An 18,800-nucleotide genomic window follows, 5' to 3' on the forward strand; every position below is an offset into this window, starting at 1 on the left:
TCACAATGCCATGCTGCTTTTCATCTAATTAAATCATAAAGAAATTATCAGGAAGAGGGTTAACTGTTTAAGCAGTATTGAAATATGATGTCAGCATTTAAATTCTATCATTTAGGGCGCTCATCCTATGGATATCTTGCCTCTCCGCTGCCCGCGCGGCATGGCGGGAAGGGAAAGGCATTCATTTCAGAGCCTGGGAGTCAGATCGCACTTTCTTCCTGCTGTGGCCCCGGGTCACGTCAGCTCTCCGATTCTTGGCTTCCTCCTCAATAAAGGGAATATGGTGGGACCAGCCCTTCCCACTTCAAGGGTATTGCAAGGGATACACGAGACGGGCTGAGGCAGGCCCGCCTGGACGAGAGGACGGACTCTTTCCAGAACTCGCCCATCTAGGGAAGCCCCCGGCACACACAGCAAGCCTCTTAATACAAATCTGGATAAAGTACAGTGGAGCCTCATTATTCCTGGATTCCGTATTTGCACATTCACCTACTTGCTATGATTATTCATCACCCCAAAATCAACACACATGGCACTTTCACGGTCATTCACGTGCATGCACACGTACACACAGCAAAAAAATCCGAGTCACCGACACTCAGATTCCCAACTGAGGTGAACCAGGCGACCCTGTGCCATTTCAGCTCAGACGTGGTGTCCTTTTCTTGAAATTTTTAGTGCCAGATTTTTTGCATTTTTCTTAGTGATATTGCTGTTTTCAGTGGCCCCAAGCATGGCGCTGAGGTGCTGTGTGGTGTTCTCCTCAGCAGGAGGCGGCTGCCATGCACCTTATGACAAAATGCGTGTTCAAAAAGCTTTGTTCAGGCCGTGTGGCAGTGCTGTTGCTTGTGAGTTCAATGATGAACCAACAGGATGTACTAAATAAGGTGTCTTTAAACAGAAGCACACACAGAACAAGGTTGTGTCCTGACTGGATGATGAAAATGTTGTGGCCAGAGGCTTGTGGGAACCTCACCCTGTGTGTCCCCCAGGAGCCGTGGCTCAGGACTCTCCAATTCAGTGACTGCAGCAACTTCATAAAACAAACTACTGTGAGCAGTGAGAAGTGACTACAGTAGCTAAAAATTATACAGGAGAAATCCACTCCCTCGGAGTCGAGGCTGCTAGCATAGACTGACGTCCACAGTCCTGGCGCTAAAGAGGAAACGGTCTTGGTGCCACCGTCTCACTGGGTTTCTGGGTGTCTTTTCACAGCTGAGAGGCCTCTGGCCCAGAGAGCAGGGATGACAGCTCTCGCCCTTTCATGTCAACGAACCCGGGGCTCGGAAGTGCATGGCAGCCTCAACTCTCTCGGCCTCTAAAGTTGGCGTTCCTTCTCATCCACGTGACAGTCTACAGCCAGGCAGCTGCAGGAAATACTGAGACCCATCTAGGGGTCGGGAGGGGGTTGGCAGACCCTCCAAGGAGTCCCTCTCTATTCTAGATGGCCTCATTCCATTCACATCACCCTCCAAGCACCCTGCCAGCCCACGTCGGGATTCGCATTTCTCTCCCAGCCTGGGCCTCAGAGAGTGATTGTCACCCGAGTCTGACAGCATCCAAGGATGGGAGCCAGAATACAGACTCAGCTCTGCCTGTCATCCAGGTGACCCTCTGGCAACTTATGTGGGAAAATCAGCACATATTCTCGCATGGCGGCACCTCTTAGAAAGCATTCAAGGGCCGAGGCAGAAGTGTCAGACCATTCAAAACTCATTTTATGAGTCATTCACAAATGCCAGCAAGTACAACGGCCTGCAGGATAAGGAAACACTGTTGAGATCAAATCTAAAATGAAAAGCCACTTTTTTAAGCCATTAGAGAAAAAGTGTGCCACCACTCACGATCCTGAGATCCTGCCACATGGCGACCACAAGCCACCACAGCCCCAGAAAGAAATACTCCTGTGTTTCTCCTCAGCCCTGAAGTTGAAGGAAAATGGAAATGGAGCTACCAGCTCTGGACACGGCTATACGAGGCTGAACTAACTCCCAGTGCAAGCGGGAGATGCCAATGTTAATAAAATATCACTTCGATTACTTTTGCCAGGGTTATAAAAAGAAACCGGAGACTTCCTCCCTTGGGCATCTTCTGTTAATTGCCATTTATAAAAGTTCTGTTTTCTGGGTCTGTAATATGCATTATTTTCCCTTTGAAAACAAAAAGAAACTCCTAAAATATCAATCAGCATTCCAAATGGCAAAGTGATTTGTTTTCCAACTCACACTCTCGGATCAGCTTGGGAGTCTGTCTGAAATTCGGGCATCTGGTACCAATTTGTGACAATATAAAATCAAAGCTGAACTCCTATGTAAATATTTTGTTTTATCCCAGATTTCACCAGCCTGCACGTATCTTATTCATTTCCTTATATTTCAGTCTTGACTTTTATTTTCCTGGCTCCAAAAGAACTAAAGTTATGCATAACGAACACTGCACCTCTTATAATAAGTTCTACAGGCCAAATTCTTTCCAGTTCTGTGAAATACTGCCCACGGGATCACTGCATTGAAATATCTCATTCCCATCGCTTCCAATCCACCAGACCCCCAATTATTCACTTAAATTTGCAGCGAACAGGGTCAAATAAAAAAGTGTGGTTTAGTCACTCTGCATATACATGGCAGCTTCCCACCAACAGGGGCTGGATGGGTAAATGACACGAACATCAGCATATGTTCTTTGTGAAAGTGCCCAATAGGGCAGGTGTCAAGAAACCACCACCTGGATCCTAAAACAGAACTAATTTTGCTCAAGAAGGTCACAAACCTTGTTTGGGTTAAAAATGTTACATGCATCAAAAGGCAACAGAGCAGAGTGGGACAGCATGAGCTTCAAAGTTTGAGGGGCTCCCCACTCTGCCAGCCCCATGTGACTTGGGCAAGAAAAGGCACCTCTCTGAAGTTCAAATCCCTAGTTTACATCGTGGTATCAGTTTCTACAAAATCTGTCAAGCACCAGAAGGGTATCTAGGATATGATAATCATATCAGATTCTATCAAGAACTATGCTCCAGGTACTGTGATAAGTGCTTTACAGAGACCATGGGATTTGTGCTTTGCAGTCACACTACGAGGTATCTGATTATCAAATATTATCTCCCACTCTTTACAGATGATAACTGAGGCTCAAGGAAATCAGGGACTTGCCTAAAGCTACACGCCCAGGACAGGGAAGATCTGGGATGTGAAGCGACTTCTATAGGGCTAGGTAGCTCATAAAGTGAGTGTTCAACAAGCACACAATTATTACCAAAAAAATTACCAATAAAACAGGAGAAAGACGCAGTTGCTGCTATGGTATAGAGACCACACCCGGCCTTACTTTGACACGCACAGCGAGTCCCGATCACGGGCACACTGGGCACTTGTTGGGTTACCACAGCACGTGATTGTGCAGTTTCCAGAAGGCAATTTTTTTTCTCTTGGAAAACAGATCTTTCTTTGCATCCCAGGTTGCTCAGACTTCAGCACTTAGTAATTAGCTGCAAATATGTACAAGTTGAACTAGGAATGCTTGAAAAATTTAATTATCTTGCTCTAAAAAATTTTTTTAATAAGAAAGTGGGTCTTTAACTGAAATTAAATGAATGAAATCTGATTTGGGATTTTTTTTTTTTTGAAGCTGATACGTTCAACATTCACCTTACAAGGTTAATATGAAAAATTTTAGGCCAAGCAAGTTGGCAGTGAGTATAAAATTTGGGATGGTCTCTAAGCTTAAACATCATTTTCTACCTTGGGAGGAAAAGAAAATTCTCCATATGTATATCTTCCATCAAAAAGTGATTTATGACCCTATAGATATATTACCTCGAGCTATTAGGAAAGTAAAGGCAAGGGATTAGGAGGAAAAGACAAGAAGAGATAGGTGCTTCTTCGCTTGCACAATTTTGCTTCCTGGTAGCATTTTTTAAACTCTTCTTAACATTGCATTGTGCCACACCCTCATCCTGCCTCAGAGGGGCCACAGCCATCCAGTCAGTCCACACCAGAAACCCTGGGGTCTCCTGGATACCCACCTCTCAGCCTGCTCCACATCCAATCGATCTGCCTGCCCTTCTTCTCTTCCTTAAACAGACCCAGCTCACTGACGGCTCACGGCCCTAGAACACAAGTTCCAGGGCCTGAAACCTGCACCCCACCTTTAGGTGGCTGACTGCTTTCTCGTCTTCCTCTGAAAGAAGGGCCTTTCCTGGCCACCGTATCTAACCGATGTTCACAGACCCCAGCGACTCCCTCCAGACCACCCTCAAGAATTTACTTTACTTGCAGGTTTTCTGGTTGCCCTTTTTCTCCCCAACTCTAGCACAAGACACTGAGGTCCGTGTCCCATCTCTGCCTGGCACAGGGCAGAAGGCTGTCAACAAATGTGTCTGAATACTTTAAAAACCTACTAGAACGTTAAAATACAGGTAGATATAAAATACTTTGGGACACAGGCAAGGGAACAGATACACCGGACACAAGGAGGCAGGGAAAGCTAATGCGGAAGGGACTCACCAGAGCCTAGAAGTTCACCGGAGATGTAGTGTGGCTGTGGTGGGGACAGAAAAGGGGGGAAAAAACCTAACGGTGGTCACGTGGAGCCTCAAAGCTAAATTACCTGGGCTCTCAGCGGAGCCCTGTGCCACAGGGTGACTTCCACAGATCTGTGCTAGAATAAATGCTTGGAAGTAAAATGGAAATATTTCATGTAGCACTAGACACCGTTCACATCTTTCAGAAGGTCCAGTAAAGCCGGAGACACATGAGGCTTTGTCCGCAGCGGCTGTCCCCAAACTCGCACGGGCACGAGACACCCACTGAGAGCTTGCGGCCCCGCTCCAAGGCTCCTCGTTCAGGAACGCTGAGGCCAGGTCTGAGGACCGTGTGTCCAAGGAGCTCCTGGGCGCTGCGGGACCAGGGAGCACGTTCCAAGAGCTACTGGTCTACAGCCGTGCCAAAGAATCGAACAAACATGGAAGTATCCAGAACAGAGTTTAATTTTTCCCCAAAATTCCCCGGTGCCGCAGCCACCTACAGATCCTTCCCCCGGTTTGGGCTCTGCGTGGGGACATTGGTCCGCTCCTGCAGGCCAGGGAGGGGAAGGCTGCCACCTCTCCCCAGAGCAGCCAGTCCCAGCTCTGACTCCGAGATGTCGCTGTGCATTTTCCCAGGACTGATGTAACCACCTACCGCAAACTGGGGGGCTTAAAACGACAGCTCAGGAGGATACAAGTCCAAAATCAAGGTGTCAGCAGGGCTGGTTCCTTCTGGAGCCATGGGGCAGACCCTTCCTTGCTTCCTCCGTTCTCTGGTGTTGTAGCGATCCCTGGCACGCTTTGGCCGGCGACACAGCACTCCAGTCCCTGTCTCGGTTTCCACAGAGTGCTCTCCTCTCTGTTCTGTGCATTCCTGTCGCTTCTTAGGAGGACACCAGTCATTGGATTTAGGGCCCACCTCAATCTAGCGTGACCTCATCTTAACTAGTTACATCCACAATAACCTTATTTCCAAATAATGTCACATTCTGAGGTTTCAGGTGGGTGTGAATCGGAGCGGTGGGTGTTACTCAACCCAGCACAGGCCACGTGAGCAAAAACAAGGTGCTGCAGAGGTGGGGGACCCAAAGGACGCCAGGGTCAGTAGGCAGTGATGCGCTGAAGGGCGTGCCCCAAGTCAAGCATGGACCGAGCACGGCAGTGAAAAGCCACTGTCAAGGGTCAGCTGAAGTCTCAGGCCACTGCCTTTGCCTTCAGACCCCACCCTTCCCGGGGGCTCCTCCACCAGCTCTCCTGACCAGTCTCCTGCAGGGAGAAATCTCCAGGGGTCCACCCTCCCCCCTGAAACTCCAAAATTCAGTATATGTCAAAGTAGACACATTCCCTAGAAGTACAAATTTTGGATGTGGCACAGGTTCATTTTTCTGAAGAGACAACTAGGATACCCAAAAAGGTTAAGAGCAAAAAATACTGCTGCAGTTTCCTTCCTCCCTTCAATCTGCCTCTAGTTTTGAAAACTCCAGCTCTGCTCACGAGCCTCCCTCCTTCCTCTGAAATAAAACTCACCCTGCTTAACCGAGCACCCAGCATGCTCTACCATCACGCACCCACCGTGAAGTCACAGCTGACCTGTGGACCCAGTTTTAAGGCCACCTCCAGAGGGCCACGGCTCCCAATGCAAGACCATTGAGGAGCCTACGACCCCTCCTACCACCCCTCCTGCCACCCGGAAGCCCGGCTGCCGTGCGCTGTAGTTCTTTTCTGGAGTGGGCACTGAGCCCCATCAATCTCCGAGTAGCCAAGCCACCCCTGCCTGGCACGCAGATGCGTGTGCAGCGTTGATACTGATGTCCCTGCTGACCCCAATGCCAAACAGGCTACACTGGAAGCCCGGCGCAAAGCCCCACCTCTGTTTCACCAGGGTTTCAGAGAGAGGAGGTGGGGACCACGTGCAGAGGGGAAACAAAGGTGAACAATGAGGCCAAGTCCCCAGAGCAGCATACAACTTGGACTCCACATGTCACAGCTGCCACGCTGGCCCCTGGGGAGCCCTCACATTTGGGAGGGTATCCTGCCTAGAAATGGAGGCCAAGCAGGCAGCACAAGACCACAGAAGGCCATGGCTCTGCACGGGGAGAACAAAGGGAACAACCTTCCCAAACGTCTCCCTACGTGTTCCCCAAGGGGGCTGCGGGCACCCTCCAGGTAGGGCAGCGCCTTTGTGGGTCTGCATGTGGACAAGAACGACTGTCGCTCATATCCTCACAGCCTTGCTGCTCTCAAGGTACCATGATGAACGTGAATTCACCCTGCCTTGCTTTACTTTGGCAACGGGAATTGTCAAGACTCCAGTGTAAGCTGGGGTTATGCAGCCCCTAACAGAGGGGGTACTGTTTTCCTTTGCTGCTCCAATTTTGCTACTACTTATAAAACTAAAACAACGCAGCAACTTATCTGTTCAGGCTACCATAGCACCAGGTCCCCCGGATCTTAGACCTTGACCAACGTCTCAATGGCTTCTTACGTAGCATGCAACTGTGAATGGAAATGAAAGCTACAGTTTCACTGCTCAATCATTGAGGGCCAAAACCCTGCTAGGTGTTCAATGTTGCCCTCTGCATTCTCCTTTTAATCCTTGCAACACACCCGCGAAAAAGGGCTTCTTATCCCCATTCTACAGATGAGGATGCCGAGGCTCAGAAGAGTTAGGTGAGTTGCCCAAAAGGTGCCACCAAGTGGCAGGGTCATGGGACTCCAAATCTGGTTCTTCGTCTCTTGCATCTGCTCACCCATTTTGCAGAGACAGAGGACTTGTGGCAGGGGTATGGGAACGAAGGAAGAGCTCACTCCCTGGGGGAGGAACTGACACCAAACTATTATCCAGAGAGAACTGTCATTTTTGGGAAAATTTTCCGTGACTAAGCCCCAAACCAGGGTTCCGTTGGCCTGCCCCAGAGGTTATCACGCGAAAAATCAGCATCCTTGCCTGATGAGAAGGCACAGGGCTGGCCAAAACTATAGCACAATATTTCTTTGTACTTTAACATACTGACCTTGACTGACTCCAGCCCCTAAGTCTGAAATGAACGAGGCTCTCGCATTTTTGTTCTTTTTGAGGTTAACAAATAACAAGTGGAAGATCTGGACAGGAAGGAGAATAAAATTTTACAGCCCTTAATAGGATTCTTTCTTAAGTTTTTCTTAAATGGTACAGCTATGGTAGAGTGTTTGTTTTAAAACTCTCAACTTCAAATAAGAAAAGATAGATTTATAAATTCCAGCTCTTCCTCATACAGCAACTTTCAAATCCACAGAAACAGCCCCCACATTGCCTTTTTTGAAATGATTTGCTAAAAACATATATCTACAAAAGCACTTTGTAAAATGTAAAGCATTGTACAAATAAATACGACATATATTATCAGTTGTTAGTTTTGTGATGGCTTAATTGAAATCTCACAATTCCCTTAGACATTTGTAATCTCAACTTCTTCACTATTCATCTTCCAAAAGCAAACTTTACTCAACTCAGTAAAACATAACAGTTCATCAAGAACCACCTTTCAACATCTTGTCCCCCTCACGGGCCAATTTTTGTCCTTAAGCAAATAATTTTTTAGACTTTGCCTGTCTTCTTGTTCCTCACATCCTTCCTGAAACTATCAAAGTAGACATTGTGCTTTATAAATACTTGGATCGAGGAAAGTGTTATAAAATAAAAATCAACGTGCCAGGCACATAAAAATCTTTGGCATTCTCAAATATTTTACTAACCTCTTACTGAATGATTTTTCTTCTATTTATACTTACATTTAAGTATATCCTGTGCTTTAAATCAGGAACAAGACTGGGTCCTGTCCTGTACACACTTACTATTACAAACTGTAGCATCTGCATGTTCTGTTTTACAAGCTTTTGTCTTGTGGCTAATGTGTAGCAATAACCCAAACCACATTAATGATAACCTTGTTAAATATAAACTGGAGCGCAATTATCCAAACTACTAACACAAAGAGGGGGGGGAAAAACCCCAGAAACCCTGATTGATTATATGTTCTTGGAGGCTTTTAAAAACCAAATAAAAATAAAAATACAATATTACAGTGTGTAAAACAAAGTAATAGCTAATGATTTTATGATTCCTACACATAATACTGAGTGGTCTGTTTCAACCCCAGTGTCTGTGAAAAGTTTGGTTTTTAAGTTGTACACAGGATGAAACTTGAGGTAGAAAAAAATGGGTGGTGGTAACTCTGGGCAATATTCACATCATTATGTGAAACAGCAAATTCTCATACAAACCGATGGTTTTCAGCATGCTTTGTTCGATAGCAACACGTTGCACAGCTCCCAAAGGGAAGAACAGAACACAAAAGATGTGTGAGCTGACAAGCCACTGAGGGCGAACAGTGGGCAGGGGAGGCCGCCCCACCAGACATACACAGATAGAGGACTGTGGGATCAGATGTGGCTTTCAGAAAGGGCCCTCTGGCAGCCCTGGGGGAAGCAGTTGACAGGGGTCCCAGCAGAAGTCAGGAGCCTCTCGGGCCATGGCATCACACAGGGCACAAACGTGGCGAGGACAGCGAGGGGCCAAGGGCACCGTGCACCGCCTGGGACCAGAGCACTGGGCCAGGGCCACACGACTTTTCTGTCATAAGCCAGGGAACAAACTGCTTAGGCTTGGTGGCCACGTGGTCTGTCACAACTACTTGATTCTGTCCCTGTAGCACGAAGGCAGCCAGAGGCGATACATATACGAGTGGGCATGACTGTTTCCAAGAAACTTATTTATAATCAGCCAGGTGGCAGCTGGGTGGCGCTAGAAGACACAGAAGGTCCAACGAAGGAACAGCCCAGGAAGGAGGCAGTTTATTATTCCCATTTCATGGCTAAGAACTTGGTCAGGAGAGAGGTAGAGTTGCAGACACCATCCTTTGGGGTGCCAGGGGCCCGTTCCAACGGAGGTGACAGGGGCTGTGGCTGAGAAGAGGGGAAGCACAGGCGGCCGTGTGCAGGATCAAATTACTGCAGTCACAGGAATCCCTGCTTAGCCTGGCCTGTCCTCTGGGCCCACGTGTACAGAGGTCCTCCCCGAGCGACAGAAAGGCGGAAAGCTAAATGAGGAAACCACAAGCGATCAGCGCCCTTGAGGCCACTTAGGCCAACTTCTGCCCAGTTCAGCTGAAGCCGCTTCAACAAGCATTTATGAGCCCGACCCATAAACCACAGCGCAGTGGAGGGGGCGGGTCAGAGCCCGGGTTCTGAAGCTAGACGGCCTGGCTTCAAACCCGGTTCCCAGATGCAGGCTGAAGGACCCCAGGCAAGTTACTTAACCTCTCTGTGCTTCCCAGTGCGGGTGATGATAGGAGTACAGACTCAGGGTTATCTTAAGCGTGCACTCGATCCCCACAGAGTGCTTAGAATAATGCCTGCCACATGTTTGTCAGATAAAAATACGGTGTCCAAGGCCCTGTGCCAGCTCCCACGGGGCGAGGTATGAAGTGTCCCTGCTCCAGCGGGGCCTCAAACAGTAAGCTTACCTCTAACCAAACCCTCACCACCGTACCAAGGCACCCACGGGTGCTTGTGTCACCCAACACCAACAGAGACTATGCTTTATATCTATGTGTCCATGTCGCCCATGACTCTCACAGTGCTGACTCATAATTGATATCATGTTCAACGTTTGTTGAGTGAACAAATGATATAAGGCTTGAAGTCTCAATACAGAATTTCCTCTACTACATACCTGACAAATAACAAAGCACCTGAGGCCACCCCTCGCCCACTCTGTGACTTTAGACTCCTGCCCCTCCATGTTGTTTGGGGTCTGAAATCAGTCTCTACAGAAGTACTCGCTGAACCTGAGGCCCGTCAGCAACAGTCGCCACTACAGATCCTGTCCTCGATACGGGCAGTGGTTTTGGCTGGGGACCGACCACCTTCCCAGGCACTGGCCCCCTGCCTGGGTGGCCTCCCAAAGCTGTGACGTGATACCTCTGCTGCCTGAGCAAACAGAGCGAAAGGTGATTTTTCAAGTTCTTTACATTGAGGGAAGCCCATTCCTTCATTCATTCGTGAACGTTTTACCCACGGAAGCCAGCCAGAACAAACCCAACACTTATCCACACTTCCCCAAGCTAAACACGCTCCAGGCCTCAGCAGGGCACACGACTGACACACTCAGCATGCAAGACGTGTAGAAGAGGCAGCAGGCTCCTCTGTCCCAGTTCAATAAGGAAATAGAGACCCGGAATCTTGGGATCTTGGGAATCTTGGGATCTTGGGCGTCCCAAGTCCCAGCCTGACCTCCCTTATTCCACGTCGGCTCACATGACCTGCCACTCCTTCCTGTTGTGTTCTCAGGGCCACCTGCCCTTGGCCTTCTCCCACTGACAACTATCTTTACAATGAGGTCCAGGCACTCGGAGCTTCCCAGGATGGCTGCTGAGCTTAGCCCAGAGCCACGCAGTGGCTCCCCACCCTTTGGGGAGAGCAAAAGGTCACGCTCGAACTCGCTGCCCTCCCTGGGCACTTGCCAGCAGCGAGCAGGATTCCGACTGATTTCACCTTCTGGGCTCGCCCACCCTGCAGGCTTTGTGGCTGGGAGAAGGGTGACAGGCGGGCCTCAGGCTGCCCTGCCATTAGCAGGGCCCGGCCACACCTGGGCTTTGCCTTTCATAATTCAGATTGCTGGGAAAATGGCTCAGTGATAAATTGTGTTTGCTTAATGCCGAGATCAAAGTCCTTCCCAGACTTTTCAAATCCAGAAGAAAGACTTGCCTGAAGTCACAAAGCAGGTGGCGACAAAGTTAGGAAGGACACTCATCGCCCCTTAAAGACACTGAGATTACAGTTACGGCTCGAGCCCAGTTTTCCCACCAAGAGGGGCAACGCAGAGAGGGAGGGGTGGGCAGAAGCTCCAAGATGAGCGTGAGCCTGAGCTCTGTCGGGAATTGGCTGAATGACCTTGGGCAGGTTACTTAACATCTCTGAGCCCTGGTTTCCTCAGTCTTACAAGAGGAACAAATCACAGCACTGGGTTAAAACCCACCTCTTCAAAGTGTGGTCCATCTGCTTCCCAGGGAGCTGGTCAGAAATACAGAATCTGCCTTTTAAGAGATCCTAAGGTGATTCTAAACACATTCACATTTGAGAAGCCCAGATACAAAGCATTTAGCATAAACTCATGCTTAGTCCTCAATAATAAATGTAACAGCAATTAGCACTTGAAAGCGCCTAAACCACAGGCCAAGGCTCTCAGGAGGAAACAGACCCAGGAGGCTGATTAACCTGGCCAGGGTCGGACAAGGTCACAGTGGCACCAGCACCCAAACCCAAGACTTAGGGCTCTTCTGCACCATGAGCCCCACTAAACTCTCCACAAGGCATGACGGCTAACGCAGGTCTTCTAAGAGACAAAACCCTAATTTATTTTAAAATAACACCCTGGCCACCTTGCACCCCTTCTGTGAGCATGTGAATTCACCTGGGCTCCACTCTACGTGCTCTGGGTGGCAGTCTGCCCGTCAGAAGCGCCGAGAAGTGGAATGACCGAGGGCTGAGGCCAGCTGCTGCTTGAGATGAAGTTTTTAAAGTAAAAGGAAGCCTTAAAGCACACCTTATAAATTTACACTCCCTTTCACCTATTAACACCTTCCGGGTGCCCAGTAGAGAAACTCGATAGGGTGTGAAGCTCAAAGGCATCTTTTTGGCTTCCCTCCTCTGACACCTGAGAGCAAACCCCAGCATGTCGGTTTCCCAGTGCTCAGTCCCATAGGTGAGGCTGGGAGGATACCCAGGCCACCGTCCTGGCTTCCCCAGACACCCCAACAGAATGGAGACTGGGAAGTAGCAGCAAAGCTGGGGGCTCTGAACAAAAAAGCTAAATTGAGGGGGTGCCTAGGAAAAAGAATGCAGAGTCACAACATCAGTATGACCGGCCTGCTGAATCACAAACATTTACAGCCAACAGCTCAAAAACTGTCTGTGGGCCTACTGTGCGCCAGGCAGAGCTTGGTCTGATCCTCAAACGTGCCTCTCAGTAGCTGGGCCAGTCTGCAGCAGTTACTCAACCTCTCTTAGCTTAAGATCTCCTCGCCTGTGAGAACATCTACACACAGAATGACTGTGAGGGTTACGGGTGACAGATGTCAAGTCCAGCCCAGTGAACAGAGATGGTGTAATCACCGCATCCACATGCATTTACTGAGCACCCACTTACGCCAAGGCCCAGGTGCAGAAATGTTCCTCGCTGCTGTATTTCAAAGTTTGGAAGTCCAAGGCAATTAACTGTGAATGGCTTTACAACTGTTTAGATGGAAGTAATCAAAAAGAATGAATTTCAAGATTTCAGATCAGGAAATTCTAATTTTTACACCTCCATAACAAAATGAATATATGAAATCTCAAATTCATAAAAAAAGGCAGATTTCAGATTCACTATAGTACTGCTTCTCCAACTTCAATTGGTATATGAGCCACCTGAGGATCTTGTTAAAATGCAGATTTGGACTCAAGGAGTCTTCCTGTGGGGCCAGTGAGTTTGCATTTTAAGTGCTCCCAGTGAAGCTCCAGAGCCCCCACTTCGGAGCAGCAAGGGTCTATGGAATGCCTCTAACAGCGGGAAACGAATCCAAGGAAAGTATAATTTGATATGAAAACAACATCCCAGGAGAACATCAGTGAAGTAGTGTATACAGAACCACACAGGCTAGCAGGGTTTCTTAAAGGGAGGCACACCAGGAAAGCTGGCCCTGGGCCCTCTTCAAATGAATTCATCTAAACCATACTTTTCTAGGCAGGTGAAAGTTCTCTTGTGATCATAAACATGGCACAGCGCAGAAAACAGAGCCTAGGATAATTCAAGTTCACAGCCACTCCATAGCCAAGCTAACCTTTTTTTAAAAAGGCCTTTCCTAAATCAGTTTTACCTATTTTTCCCTTTTGTACATTAAATTTGATACTGTTTCTGTTCATTTCTGTAATTTGTAAAAGCCTATCAAATTGTTGCCAGATATGGATTATTCAGAAATAGTAAGACAAAGTGGCAGGTAAGGAAGCATCTCGCAGTGACCAGCTCATCTTACTGTGCGTACTGTGTAGAGCAATAAAACGTGTAGAAGGCTCACATTAATAGGATCGGGGATGTAGTTCTGGATAGTCTTTGGCTCAGAAATACTAACACACAAGGTCCTCCACATCCCCCGAAATGAGCTTCTCGGACAAAGAGTGCGAGGGAATCTGGGCTCCAGCTGCTTCTAGCACCGCGAACACATCTGTCCATTAGGAGACACGGGCCAGCCTTGCACGCTGGCTTAGAATAACACATATGTTTATTACAAGTCCTGTCATAACCCTCTTGCCTGCTGGGCTTGGACTCAAAGTCTAGAGTCACCATGAACCGGTGTGTGATGTCAAGCAGTTACACCGAGCTGCCCAGAAACTGCGGAGAGTGCTTGACTCGCCCAGGAACAAGGGATTCCCCTCCCGGCACTCACCCACTAGTGGGAAGACGCCTGTTCTGACAAGAAATGCCAGAGCAGGGCTGTCACCTGTGCACAGTGTCGCTAATTCATCCGGCAATCAACCTGGCTGCTTCTCCTGGCTCCACACCCCTGCCTGGGGGCCCCTGTGCACTCAACCGCAATGCTACACCCCGAGCACGCTCACACTCTCACCCACTTGGGAAGAAGAACACTAAGAGCAAACTTCTGGCTGAGCCCGGCATGTTCTTCCCCATTTGTCCATTGGGAGAGTAAGTTTTCCAAATAAGCCACCTTCTTACTTAGGCCAGAGCAAGCCTGAGCTTTCAGATGAGCATCACAGCATTGAGGCTGTAACAGAGATTGTCCTTCTTAGCCATCTTGACTCCTGCAGCATCCAAGAAGAGGAAACTGAGGCCCCAAGATGTTAAAATAACTGGGCGAAGGTGGAGTCTATGCTATCGCTAACTTCACAAGAGGCCTAATTATTAACAAGGGAGGGCACGCCCAGGGAACAGGTTTGCATTTTCCCGCCAGCTCCTGTCCCATTCGGTTCTCCTGCCTCCGATTGCCCCATGGAACATATGGCAACACGCTCCGGCTATTTCCCGAACAATAAGCAAAACGTCCGGTATTTCATGTTTTTGCTAAAATGTCTAATACCTGCAGAGAACTTACAATAACAAGTACAACAAGCTTTCAACTAAGTCAACCAAATTCATCTTGGAATGGGGGAAAACATTCTCAAACCCTATTTCCTCTCCATCCCCCCACGCGCCAGGCCTGGTTCAGTGGAATGCAGGGACTTTGCACTTCTCAGGAAAGCAAAAGGAAACCGTCAAGTTCCCCCGGGCCGCAGGAATACTCAGAGCGCAGGCAGAAGTTCTGCGGAGGGTCACGCGTGTCTGCTCCAAGTTTAGGCTCACGCGCGCCGCTCAGCTGCCGGCCAGGCCACTGCTCCCGCCTGCGCCCGGCCGAGTCGCGCCCGGCGTGGGGAGAGTGCGCCTCCGGGTCCGGACCCGGTTTCAGGAAGTTCCTGATCTCCGCCTCCTGGTGCCGGGAGGTTTCGGTGGCGCTTTTTAGTGTGCTCCCGCAACTCCCAGCTCTCGACCTACTGCACGAGCATGCTGCTCTTGCTCCGCGAGTGCCAGGCTCGTGCACACACTTCCTGGGGATTCTCCCTCTTTTGCGTGCCCCCGCGGGTTGGAATTCCGGCCGGGAGCACAGGACCTCTCGGGTCGCGCGGGAGAGTGGGAACCACCCGCGTCCCGCAGGCCAGAGCCCGAGCAGGGAGGGACGCAGGGTTGGGTGCACGTCGCATCCTGGATACTCACCGGGACCTCTGCAGCTGCTCGAAGGCGCTGGTGCCGCCGCCCTGGCCCGGCTGCTCCAGGGGGCAGTAGTTCTGCGAGGTCTGCCTGGAGAAGGCGATGGGCAGGATTCCCTGAGTGAACGAGTTGAGGCGGCCCCGGCTGCCGCTCCCACTCCCGGGGGTCCCGGAGCCAAAGAAGGCGGCCGCCGGCACCTGCACGCTGGTAAAGGCATCGTCCTCCTCCAACTCCTCCTGCCCGGCGCCCCCGGGCCCGTCGGGCAGCTGCGAATGCGCACAGGCGGCGAGGGGCGCCGGCCGGAACGGCTGCCACTGCTCCCCCGACGCCCCGCCCGCGCCCAGGGGGCTCGCGAATGCCCGCGCCGCGCCGGGCCCGGGCACGGTCGCGTGGCCGCCGGGGACGAGGGGCGGCAGCAGCGGGGGCTGCGGGAGGCAGGGGCCGGAGCCCGCGGCCAGCGGCGTGCCCGGCGCGGCGAGCGCGCTGCAGCCGCCCCGCTCGGCGGCGGCGAGCAGGCTGAGCCGAGTCCGCGCGCCCCAGGCGCTGCCGGCGCCCGGCTTGGCCGCGCCGCTCTCGTCGCCGCCGCCCCACTCCGCGTCCTGCGGCGGCGGCCGTCCGTCCAGCGAGATGTTGGTGAGGAAGGAGAGGGCAGCCTGGCGGCGCCGCGGGTCCACGCGCGGCTTCCGGGGGGGCTCGGGCGGCGGCTGGGCCGGCGCGGCGGCCGCGGGCTGGGGCTGCGGCGGCGGCTGCTGCAATCCGCTGGCGCCCGCGGCGTCGGTGCCGGCGCTGCTGCTGCCGCAGGCGGCCGTGGTGGCGGCCGCCGCCATTGTGTCCGTCTGCGGCGGTATTTCCGCGGTGCCCGGGAGGCGAGCGGCGCCCGAGTGCTACGCGGCGGGCGCGAGCCGCGGCGACCCGGGCTGGGCAGGGCGCGGGGCGCGGGCGGCGTGCGCGGCGGCCCGGCCCCCCCGCGGGCGGGCCATGCTCGCCCCTCGGTGCTCGGGCGGGGGGCGCCGCCGCCCCGGCCCACGCGCGCGCCTCGCTCGCTCGCTGGCTGCCGCCCGCCGGCCGCTCGCCCGCCCGCTCGCCGGTCTCGGCTCCGGGCCGGCGTCCGTATTTATAGGTGCGCGCGCCCCGCGCTCGCGCTCCGAGGCGCTCTTTGCAATAACACGGTATCACGTGTGGGGAATGAAACCTGGGAGGAAAACAAAGCCGCAGGCGGCGGCGGGCGGCGGGCGGCGGGCGGCGAGGGGGCCGCAGGAGGAGGAAGAGGAGGAGGAAGGAGAGCCGGGCGGGCGGAGGGGCGGGCGGGCGGCCGGGGTGCCCGGCTCGTCCGAGCTGTCTGCTGGGAGAGTCGGCGGCTCCCGGGGCGCGCGGAAGCCAGGTGCGGGAGGCGAGCACGCTGCCCCGGCGCGCTCGCACCGGGAGTTGGGGGCGCGAGCGGGACCTGGTGAGTTGCCGCCCCGGCGGAGTCTGCGGGTCTGCAGGACGGTCTGCAGCGGAGCAGAGATTGGACAGCGAGCGAGTTAACTGGAACTGGACCCCGTGTTGCTTGCTGTGGGCCCCGAGAAATAAATGGGTCCTTGTTGAAAGTTACACAGCCCCCACGTGGACAGCCCCGCCTTAGGGCTGTCGCTAACCATTAGAGCTGGGTCTCACTCGCAGGCCGGCCGAGGATACAGCCCGGGGTAAATGCACGCCCTGGGGTGCGGAAGAGCCCAGGAGCTAGAACATCTTCCCCGTGGCCAGGCGAATTTACACACCCTCATTCCGTGGTGCTGTCACGTTTCAGCTCTCTCTTAGCAAAACCTAACATACGTTTTTACTTTGGCCCTGAAATATGCTATTTTCTATGAAGACCGAGGTGGGCTAAAAGGGCCTTACACTCTTTTCTGCTTGTCACCTTGCAAATGTTTCTCCCCCCACTTAAACTGGAACCAAATGGACAGTTACTCTGTCATTGATTTCATAAACATCAGTTTGGCACCTACTATGTCTTCTTTAAACGTGGGTTCCTGCCCAAGGACGCGATGACCCTTCTAGAACAGCAGCTCTGGATCTGGCAGGAGTTGCAGCCTTACCCCCAAGTGCGGGTCACCGCCGGGGGTGGGGTGTGGTGGGGGCGGAGGGCGTTCCCCAGCAGCGATATGAAAACTTGCGCGGTGTCCCCGGGCGGTGTGAGGGACTTAACCAAATGCAGTAAGGAACAATTGTCACACTGAATTAAGCTCGGTGACACTTAAGAAACTTCCCTGCACTTTGCTGAGGGAGAAGCAATGTGTTTAAGATCAACGGATTAATTTAATTAAAGGTTTAAATTTAGCCCCGGAACGAATGGGTAACTCTACATTGAAATTCCACTCCATTTCAAGTTCAGGAAAGTAAATTGAGTAACGGAGAGCAAACATACCCTGTCCAGAGATGTGCAGCCAACCTGGAGAGTGAGAAGGGGTGGGTTTCAGGTTGCATTTGTTGGGGACATGATGGCACATGGCCCCCTACATGAACAATTGTTCATATTTTGTGCTGTTTTTAGGCCTTTTGAAAAAGTGGAGCCTGGTATCTTTTTACAGCAGCTAAGTCAAAGCTTGGTGGCCAGCTCTGTGAAATTCCATCAGGAGTTTAATTACTTTAACTAACTACCTTGAAAGTTCCAAGCCTCTTTTTTACAATTGACTTAATTTACATGACTGCTGGCTTGGTTGTGCAGGCAGGCAGTGTTAAGTGAATCCAACTCTGCTCCTGTAAAAGAAAAAACTGCTTTCTTTTATTATAAAAATGTTAAATGTTCATTACAGATAAGCAAAGAGGAGCAAAAAAAGAGTAACCACTAACAATCTCATCTCCTATGGAAATAACTTAAAATTTTGATTTCTGTCTTGCGTATATTTTTAGACAAAAGTGAAATCGGGCTGTAATTATCTTGTGATTTTTGCCTGGTGTGGTGTGATCATCTTTCCATTTAGAATATTTTTCTATGGCATCATTTGAATGACTGCATAGTGTTCAATTTGATGGAGACACTATTAATTTGTGCATTTAATAAGTGTGTTTTTTCCACTTTTGTTCTTAGTATGGTGATGATGGCATCCTTTGTTTTTCTAAATCTTGCTACCATCCAATATTATTGTCTTAGGTTAAATAGATGCTGGGGCAAATGGTATGTCATGTTTTTAAGGCTTCTCATCTAAATGATTGTTCCAGTGTGCTTTTCACAATCTTGCTGGGTATTAGAAATTTTCCATCATCCCCCAAAGGACAACTATGATATAGCAATTAAAAAAATGCAAAAAGCTTTTCCCTCAATATCCATTTCTTTGCTCACTTGATATAACTCTTGGCCTATTTTAAGTGTCAAGTATGCACACTAATTTCAAATATTTTAAAGCATCAAACAAAAATCAACATTTAACATCCAAATAGTTTCTGTGATCCTTCTTATGGAGATCACGAGAGAGATTATTTATTGTTCACCTACTGTGTGCTAGCCACATAATACTTCTA

At 50.7% G+C, this 18,800-nt stretch overlaps 1 protein-coding gene across 2 annotated transcripts in view; it reads right to left on the reverse strand.

Annotated features, from left to right (window-relative positions):
- The window catches only part of CABLES1 (Cdk5 and Abl enzyme substrate 1), a 104,565-nt gene extending 88,181 nt beyond the window's left edge, over positions 1–16,384 (reverse strand). The window contains exon 1 of one of the 2 annotated variants that reach the window (XM_075993593.1): positions 15,306–16,384. In XM_075993593.1, coding sequence (XP_075849708.1) covers positions 15,306–16,126 — 821 coding nt within the window. In that variant the 5' untranslated portion in view covers positions 16,127–16,384. The remainder of the gene's footprint in view (positions 1–15,305) is intronic. The other variant, XM_075993594.1, reaches the window with a different exon arrangement.
- Positions 16,385–18,800: the final 2,416 nt, after the last annotated feature.

This window comes from Microcebus murinus, chromosome 17 (genome assembly GCF_040939455.1).
Source record: "Microcebus murinus isolate Inina chromosome 17, M.murinus_Inina_mat1.0, whole genome shotgun sequence".
Taxonomy (NCBI): domain Eukaryota; kingdom Metazoa; phylum Chordata; class Mammalia; order Primates; family Cheirogaleidae; genus Microcebus; species Microcebus murinus.